The sequence below is a fragment of the Calidris pugnax genome, unplaced genomic scaffold (assembly GCF_001431845.1).
Source record: "Calidris pugnax isolate Ruff unplaced genomic scaffold, ASM143184v1 scaffold155, whole genome shotgun sequence".
Lineage (NCBI taxonomy): Eukaryota > Metazoa > Chordata > Aves > Charadriiformes > Scolopacidae > Calidris > Calidris pugnax.
The window spans coordinates 956765-965848 of NW_015090886.1; the positions used below are offsets into that span (position 1 = coordinate 956765).

A 9084-nucleotide genomic window follows, 5' to 3' on the forward strand; every position below is an offset into this window, starting at 1 on the left:
CAGGGGCTCTGGAGCTGGTGGAAGCCCGGGGGTTGAGGAGCTCGCCGTACGAGTGGTAGTCGAAGGCCGGGGGCTGGGCGGGCTGCATGCCCTGCGCGCTCAGCAGCGAGTGCAGCATGTTGACCGTATCCTGGTAGTCACTGGCCTGGCTGGCGTTGTGCCCGTTGGCCCCTGTGGGACCCTTGTCCGATTTGCCGTGGGTGCCCCGGGCTTTGGTGGCCTGGGGTAAAGGGAGGTTGCCCGTATCAGAGCTGTGGCCGGGGAGGTGGGCGGCCCCGGGGAGGTGGGGGTACGGGAAGGGCATGGCAGGGCCTTTGGAGACTTTGCTGACTTTGGGCTGGTGCTCATGGGCTGCGGCGGTGGCCGTGACCATGCCTGATGCCTCCTCTGGCAGTGGCCTCTTGCGGGAGGAGGCGAGGGGACCATAGCTCTTGTGGGGCACGGTGCCAGGCTGGCCGCTGTGTTTAGAGTCTCCGGGGCGCTTGTTGGCCACGCTGCTGGGGCCAGCGCCGAGCTGGGTGTGTAAGTGTTTGTGAGAGTGGTGGTTGTGGTGGTGGTGGTGGTTGGAAGAGTGGCCCTTGTGTTTCTCCTTGTACTCGCGGTTCTTGGCGCCGCTCTCCTCCGCGGAGCCGTGCCTCTCTGCCGCGGTCGGCACCTTGATCCGCATTTTGATATCTTCCTGCTTGGAGGTGGGTGGCCTCTCCCCACTTCCACCTGCTCCTGGGACCCTCAGCTTCAGAGCCGAGGCTTTGTCACTCTTTTCGGGGGCGGGAGGACGCTCGAGGTTCTCCGGGCCTCCGATGGGGATCTTCAGGACGATGGCAGAAGGATTGCTGTCCTGCTGGGCTTCTCTCTCCCGCTGCTGCTGAACAAGGAGGTTCTGGGCCGCGTAGGCGTACTGGGACCGCACGTTGGCCTCCATGTTCTCCAGCTGCCGCTTCTGCGCCGCCAGCTCCTCGGCGTGCTTGGCCCGGTACTCCTTGAGCGACACTTTGGCTGCCGGGGTGCTCTTGACGCTCTGCTTCTGATAGCCAGCGCCATCTTGCTGCGAAGGATGCTCAGCAGCCGAGGAGCTTTCGTTAGTCCTGTGGCTCTGGCCGATTTCCAGCTTGGCCGGAGGATGCCAGTGCTCAGTCTGGGACGCATCGGCTCCGCTCTGGTCGCTGGGCGAGTCGGCCGCGGCCGGCAGAGACGGCCCAGCGGTGGAGGATGTCGACATGCTCATTAACCCAGCAATGTTCATGTCCGAACTATTGTTCCTGGAAATCATGTTGAGGATTGTCTGCTCCGACAGGCTCTCGTCTTCGCCGTGGTCATCAACCTTTGACTTCTTGGCTGCTTGAGAGGCCTGGAATAAAAGCAGCGACGAGACACTTAACTCTGGGGTGTCACCAGAGCTGGTTTGGTGCAAGCAGCTCACCCGCAACAGCCCAAACTCTCATTTAAAGACAAGATCCACCTTGTCCCCAATCCCGCCTTGTGGGAAAAGACTGAAAATCTGAGGTCTCTACAGGGTTAATTCAGAACTGACAAACTCGAGCTCGCAGATGCAGAGTGTTCACGTTTCCCCTACCCCCAAACACGCTCGTGCCATTCAGACACTGTCTCACATTGTCATAGCGGAGACGCCACACAGGAAAAAAATCAGACCCTGCGCTCTCCTGCAAGCACCCCAGTCCAAAGCAGATCCTTACCCGCCAGTTTCGGATGCGTTTAAGCCGGTTGGGAGTTTTCTCAAGAATCTGCAGGAATTCATGAGTCAGTTCTGCAGAGGAGACACAAACCCAAGCAAGAGAGTCAGAGGCGGGCAGACCAGCAGTATCCGTCAGGGCAACCCCCCTCCTTAACTCATGGATGGAGCTACTGATGAGATGGAGCTACTCCAGGAGGGGAAATACTGAGAACTCCTATCACTGACCACATTTAAACTCATCTCACTGTACGCTTTTTGCCATCTCTGTTGTACTACAGAAGCTGCACTGGAAACCTTGGCAAGACCTGACGTTCTGGAGTCCATGAACCGGCCGGTGGCCGCAATTTGAATGGCAGACCCAGGAACAGAGATGCCAAAATAATGCAAGAGCCTTTGAGGGGGAGGGGGGAAAACCTCGCTCCAAAACTTACCATCTAAGAGCTCCAGAGTTACAGTGCCATCAACGTATTCCCACCAGTGCTTCCCGTCCGTAGAGACTGGGATCTCCCAGTTGGACCACTTACAAGCCAGGTGGATACAGACGCAGGCCACAACGGGAGGGGTGTACTGCAGGCTGAAGGTGGTCAGGTGCAGGCTGAGTCACCAGCAGGGAGAGAGAAACAGAAAGCCATGAACTCCCAAGCCTGAACTTCAGCACTCACAATCGCCCACTGAACAGACGCTGCACAGGAGATGGATGTGGTGGGGACGTCCCTGCCATTCCTCCCCCAGTACAACCCTACTGTTACAGGCGTCTCTATCCTGCTCCACCGAGCGGTACGCTCCTTCCCCGTGCTGCTGCAGGACATTTGGGTCCAGGCAATTCTGTCAGCTCAAGGCTCTGCTATTCCTTCCCCTGTGCTGCTGCAGGACGTTTGGGTCCAGGCAATTCTGTCAGCTCAAGGCTCTGCTGCGACTCAAGTCTCCTCCGAGGGAGAAGGCCAAGGTCCCCGCCAGCCCCCACCTCTGCTGTGGGCTCTGCTCCATCTTAGAAGAAACTCAAGATACTTCCAAATGCAGTTCCTGGGATGGCGTTCAAGGAGCAAACTGGCCCTCCCTGGCTTTTAGGAAGGGACTGGTCTTTCCCAAATGATTTTTAGGAAGCTTCGGCCGTGAACAGCACCATACACTGGAGTGACTCAGGAGCACCTACAAGGAAGCCTGGCTACCTCTCAAGCATTTTCATTAGTAAATTAATTTGCCATGTGACAGCTCAGATGTCATTGCTGGGAGGTGGAGGTAGCATTGAGAACAGGAGAACTGATGCACGCTGCTCTCTGCCTGCAGAACACCAGCTCCACTGAGCCTTAGAGATGGAGACAGCGAGTGGAGCACAGGATTTGCCCACTGTCAGGCCCCTGAACCAGCCCTTCCAAAGAGCGCTCGATGGAAACGGTGCCACTGAGCACCTACACACAGCTACAGGATGGCATTGTCTTCACCATGCTCAGCTCATTAAACATTTTTCCCCTCAATGCAATGCAGAGAGGCAGAGATGTGCATTTACAGCCAGAAAAGTCTGAAGCCGCTTCATGGACACTGAATTTACCCGAACACCAAAAAGTCAAACCCAGGAAATTCAGAGCCTTTATCCAGTCTGCCAAGGTCAGAAGGGAAGTTAAGGTGCACAAAGAGCCTTAACTCTGCTCCATAATGAATTCCAGAAAGAAACTGAAGTCAAACATCTATAGCTAAGCCTGATAAATCTAGTTCATCACTTAAGCACCTTAATCAAGCATTTCCTGGCATCACTTTAAGGCAAAATTGAGGCTGCCTGGCTGCATTTTTACTTTCTGCCTGGATTTCTTTCAAGTATAACCTTAACTTGTAATTCCTTGGTTTTGCAATTATTGCTGCAGGGATAAAACGCATTTCAAGGATGCATTTACCAACACATTACTAACATCACCTTCCCTTTATGCCAGTTCACCCAGGAAACCCACACAGTGCCCTTTAGAGCTGGAGAGCACCTTCCACAAACATTTCTGCCGGTGCGTGTGGCTGTGAGCAGGTAACACCTCTCATGGCAGAGAGGAGAGAAAACCACTCACCCCAGACCACACAGATCCACTGCTCAGCCAAGGCTCAGGAGCATTCTCTGACTCTGCTGCTTTACCTCTGCTAGCACCTAAAACCACCTTTTTCTCCCACCCTTTCAATTCTGTGAGCTCCCTCACAAAACCACAAGATTTTCTACGCCCACAATTTGATCCATTGTTTGGGCATTAACTCCGTGATTTGCCTGAAACTGGTAATCCAGGAAATTAAATGTAAAAACCAAAAAAGCCATTAAGGCCCAATACAAGGGCTGCTATCAGCCTTGCAGCGAAAATCTAGTGACAAAACTACCCAGACCTCTCAAGGTGAAAAAAACAGAGGCTTTTTTTCCCTTTCCAAGACTCTACTTACAGGACGGTCTCTCCAGTCACAGAGGCCAGATGAGGTTTATCCTTTTCTCCTGCAACACCTCATGTCTGCAGGCAACTACCCTTTTTTCTCCCTTTATACTCCAGGTCAGCCTTCTTTGGGATACAGACCACGTTTGTTGACAATTTGCACAGCATCTAATTCAGTGAGAACTCTCTGACACGTGGGTACTAAGCAAGTAAAAATACATCCATTTCAAGTCTACCTTTTTTGTTTTAACTTTCACAATTAACTCCCCAAAAAAGAAAGCAGAGAAGCTCCTGAGCATCCCATCTGCCTCGCTTATCTGGCCCATTTTGCAGCTGGTAGCAGGAGAAAGGGGTCCTTGCTCTTTCTGAACCAAACTGAGCAATCCCCAGTTCTCACAGGCTGAGCGATGCAGCACATCTCCACCAGACCCTCTGTCAAATATGAATCAATCGTAAAATAATAACCTGTTGGTAGCCATGAAATAGGAGGTTTGTGCCAAGTCCTTGCTGGCTGAAAGAGAAAAGGAAAAAGCAGGGCATCAGTCTGCAGAACCTGACAAATATTACTGTATTTTAATGTAAGAAAACCACAGGCCTCTCACCACCACACACACAATGAGACACACAGCCTGTCTCAACTGACTACATCACAGCTAGAAGGATTTTAGAAACTGCTGTACACAGAGAGCTTCGCATGGCTCAGCAGAGCCACAACATCGTGTCAGTCGTTTGCAATTGCCTCTATTTTGACATTTGTTATGGTTATAAAGGAGACTGACTGCAGGCCAGTTCTTGGGCAGTCCCAGCTGAACACTGCAGTGTATTTTCACGGCCCATCTCTATCAAGCTGAGGTTACACGGAGTAGAAGGATGTCTGGCACCACTTACCTCGCACTAGCTGTGTGCACTTCACCACGTGGGTGTGGGGGTGGTCAATAGTGATCTCAAAACCTGAAAGAACACAGACATATGGCCATCAGAAAACCAGCAGCACACCCCCACGGATCTACGAACCTCACGTTTCCTGTTCCTGGGGGACAAGGCCTTCTCCCCTTCCCTTCTACAGCTCCCGCTCTCCGCTCGGAGGCAAGCAGGAATAGAGGAACCCATTTTCCTGTATCCAGAAGACTCAAGTTCTCCAGTCACAAAACCCGAAGGTCACTGCTGCTGCCAGACCTCCAAGCAGCTAAATGACTTCTGTGCTTGAAAGACCTCACTGAAAACAAAACAACTATTAAGGATTTTAAAAATAGCAGGACAAAGCCTCTTACAGCAGCTGGGAGGAAGGAGAAGACAATGGCATCTGCTCAAAGGAATTTCTGTCACCCAAAAAGCTAAGAGGAAGCAGACGTTTTCCCCTTTGAAGGAGCCTACAGCACTACAGACAACTGAACTTAATCCTCGCTTCAGTTTCCTATTCATTTTGGGCATTATGTTTTAAAGAAAAAAAAAAAAAATAAAAAGAATTCAAACTGGTCCATGTGTGCAACAGATTTGATTCTTCCCATGCAGAACATTCTAGAAGAACCGAGACATTAAAAAAGGCAACTGGAGAACCGAGTCATTGCAGAACTGAGGTCACAGTTTAGCCACTAGCTTGCCAGGCCAGTGTGTACGACCCGTCGAGACACTGCCCCTCCAGTCCCCCGGCCAGTGAGGAACTAGTGACATCTCATCTGAACCAAGTCAGAAACAACAAAACCCTACTGAATGTTTTGGAGTGGAACACTACCTACAAACTGCCTCTGAAATGCAATAGATGTTAGTAAAAACAAGTTTTAGCAGTACATTTTAGAAAGGAACAGGATACCAGATCCAACAGCCACAGCCCTAAATGTAGGCTCCAGCTTCTACTTTCAAAAAAAAACCCCAAAAACTGTTGCTGGTTGGTTTTTGGGTTGTTTTGTTTTTGGTTTTTTTCCCCACATTCAGCTATCTGATCAAAATATTAACTTTCAACCCAGGTTTCATTAGACATCTCTCAGTGCAAACTCCTTCCTGGTCACAGGACTAGAGCATTATCGAGTTCAACAGCACAAGGGAGGACAGCAACCAGTGTCCCAGCAGTACAAAACCTGTTGTGGGGGGAAAAGAAGAGACGAGCCACACTTCCACGCTTTAATTGCTCTGAGCATTGAAACCTGCCACCAGTTACACCTGAAAAAATCGACGTTAAAAGGAAAACAGGAGTGGGTGTGAAAAATACGAGTTTGTTGCCTGGACTCTTGCTCTCCCACGGGTACATCTGCCCTCCAGCTGTGGAGAAGACTGTGCGGTTAGGCTCTCCGCTCTGCGGAACACTCCTGGGTCTGGGATTCGTGTGGCAGCCCGTCCGCTTTGAAAAACTTACCCAGGGTCTGCAGTATTATGCTCTCTAGAATGACCAGGTCTTGGGCTTGTTGCAGGTAAGCCTGGGGTTGAGAGGACAGGCAAGTTACTCATGATGAGGCACTCCGTATAAAGCCTGCACATTTCTAACACCCTTTTCTCAGGGAGGCAAAAATAGCAAAGGGGAATCTTTATGCCGATCTGCACTGGGGGAACTGGCACAGATTCCCTGCCAGAAAAGAGAAAGCAGAGTGCTGGGGCAGACCCACTCCCCTGCTAGTGCTTCTGCTAGGGGATGGCTGCTTCGGGATCCACAGCGGCCCTCTCAGTCCTGGTCCCTCGCACTGCACGGGGTGGCTATATGAGCAGTACAGGAAAGGAATTAACAGCTTTTTTTTTTTTTCCTTAAGCCTTTCTGGATAAAGCTGCCCCTTTTCAGCAGGGTTGGCTGCTCAGTCCCAGGTAAGACGGGCTGTCTCAAGAGATGGGGAATTGGCAACTTTTTTTAATAAACCCACCATTAAACACGTGGGGACAGAACAGAACCAAACTGCACACACCACCTTCTGCTCTGCCACAGGCACTACTCAATCACAGCAGCCAACATCCATGCCCTCCTCAGCAGCTTTTCACACAGGCACCGTTACAAAGCACATCCGAGTCACATTTGCAGCAGCACAGCAGAAGAGAAGAGAGGTTGCCACAGAGCAGGGGAAAAAAAAAAAGCCTTCTGCTGTACAGAAGCCCAAAAAGCTCTCAGTAGCGTTAAGAGCAGTCAAATTGGAAAGCTGTCACTGACCATCCTAGGACCCAGTCGCTCACTTAGCGAGCGGACGCTGCTGAACCCGATTTAAGGAGACGCTGTAGCCACGCGATTCGGGACGTAGCGCTGCCATTCCCACTCCTCGTGCTCCTCACACCAAATCCAGTTCTCCACTCTCAACACTTACCTCACTCTTGGTGTCTAGAGGAGGTTCCTGGGGGTGCAGACAGGCATGTGCTACCTTGAGAACGTAATCCAGCTTGCGAGGCTGCTCCTCCACCTTGGCTGCCAAGAACAGAGCTGCTGGTACCACCGACTTCAGAGAAAATAAACATTTTTTTTTTAGAAATTTAATAAGTTCAAGATTAAAGCAAATGAATTAGGCTAATTCTCAAGTCTAAAACAAATATTCCTTTAAGAAACAAAGCCTGTGCGAGTCCCAACACCACCAGGAGGGAAAAGGGTCTCTGGTGACTACCAGCAGCTACAAACCACCCTTCCTGGATCAAAGCCTCCTCCCCAGGGGTAGTCCCACCGTGCCACCCCCCAAGCTGGCTGCCAGGGAGCAGCAGGAGCAGAGCTGGGGGGTCCCAGCACCCCCCACCCCACCAGACCCCAGCACACTTACATTCCTGTGGAACTGGGTGAAGGACTGCACCATATAGAAGCGGTGCATGTACACGATGGCTGTGTTGATGGTGAGTTGGGAGCTGATGGAGCGGTTAAGGAAGCACACGACCCCAGCGACAACCCCTGGGCAATACCCTCAACTCCCCTACATCTCACCGGGCCAGACCTCGCTCTCCCCGCTCCCGAAACGCACTTGGCTCAGCTCTCCCTGCTCCCCGGCTGGACCTAGTCCTCCCCACACCCCGGCATAGCTCTACCCGTGCCCAGCCTAGCTTCCCCCGCACCCCGGCATAGCCATCCCAGCTGCTGGGACGGACACGGCTCTCCCCGGTCCTAAAACACACCCAGCTCTATCCACTCCCGGGCCCAGCTTGGCCTCCCCCGTGCGCCGGCGTAACCGTCGCCGGTTCCAAAACGCGCTCGGCTCTCCCCACTCTCAGGCCGGGCCCGACCTTCCCCGCAACCCGGCATAACTGCCGCCACTCCCGAAACGGCTCTGGATCTCCCCGCTGCCGGGCCCGGCTCTCCCCGGTCCGAAAAACGGGCTCGGGCCCTCCCTATTCCCGAAACGGGCCCGGCTCTCCCCGGTCCCAAAACACCAAACCGAACGCCGTCCCGGCTCCCGGGCAGGGCCCATCCCCGCACTCCGGCACAACCGTCCCCGCTCCCGAAAACAGGGCCCTGCTCCCCCCCGGCCCTCCCCGCAGCCGGACTTAGCTCTCCCGCGGCGGCCAGGCCCATCCTGTCCCGCGGCGGCAGTACCCGAGCGCAGGCCGCGCGGCCTAGCAGGGCCGGATACACGTTGAGACGCTGCCCCATGTCCTGCAGCAGGTTGGCCGCCTGCTGCCGGTACGAAAGCTCCTTGTCGGGGTCGAGCCCAGCGCGCCGGGAGGGGCTGCGGTCCAGCTGCTCGCGGGTGAAGTACCAGCGCCGCCCCGCCGCGCCGCCGGCACCGCCGCCCGCCGAGGCCTCCATGGCGATCTGCGCCCGCGCGCGCACGCACGCACCCAACGGACGCCAACGACGCCCCGACGTCACAAGGGCGGCGGCGCGCGCGCACAGAGGCGTCTCCGGGCGGGGCGGCGGGAGGGGGAGGCGGAGGAGAGAGAGACCTGCGCCCTCCGCCGCGCCTGCGCGTCCCGACGCACTAGCGTTGCTAGGGGGCGTGGCCAGGGGTGACCGCTCCCCGGGGGCGTGGTCAGGGGTGACCCCTCCCGGAGGCGTGGCCAGGGTGTACCACGCCCTCCCTCCCCTTCCCGTCAGCCCCCGCGGCG

General features: G+C 54.2%; 1 protein-coding gene across 1 annotated transcript; it reads right to left on the minus strand.

Moving 5' to 3' along the window:
• Window positions 1-1206: 1206 nt before the first annotated feature.
• On the minus strand, window positions 1207-8810 carry CCNT1 (cyclin T1). Its single transcript, XM_014947477.1, has 8 exons — window positions 8610-8810; window positions 7809-7890; window positions 7368-7496; window positions 6440-6500; window positions 4978-5040; window positions 4555-4600; window positions 1695-1765; window positions 1207-1348 (listed from the first exon to the last, which is right to left on the minus strand). Exons 1-7 carry the CDS (start codon window positions 8783-8785, stop codon window positions 1753-1755), a joined length of 570 nt encoding a protein of 189 aa, XP_014802963.1. The 5' UTR covers window positions 8786-8810; the 3' UTR covers window positions 1207-1348; window positions 1695-1752.
• Between the last annotated feature and the right edge of the window lie 274 nt (window positions 8811-9084).

What these genes read in the sequence shown, in the direction of transcription:
- CCNT1 (XM_014947477.1), bottom strand. Translation starts at nt 8,785, where the DNA reads ATGGAGGCCTCGGCGGGCGGCGGTGCCGGCGGCGCGGCGGGGCGGCGC. An exon ending in ATGGGGCAGCGTCTCAACGT is followed by an intron (nt 7,891 to 8,609) that starts GTATCCGGCCCT and finishes CCGCTCCATCAG; the next exon opens with CTCCCAACTCACCATCAACA. An exon ending in TCACCCAGTTCCACAGGAAT is followed by an intron (nt 7,497 to 7,808) that starts GTAAGTGTGCTG and finishes TTTTCTCTGAAG; the next exon opens with TCGGTGGTACCAGCAGCTCT.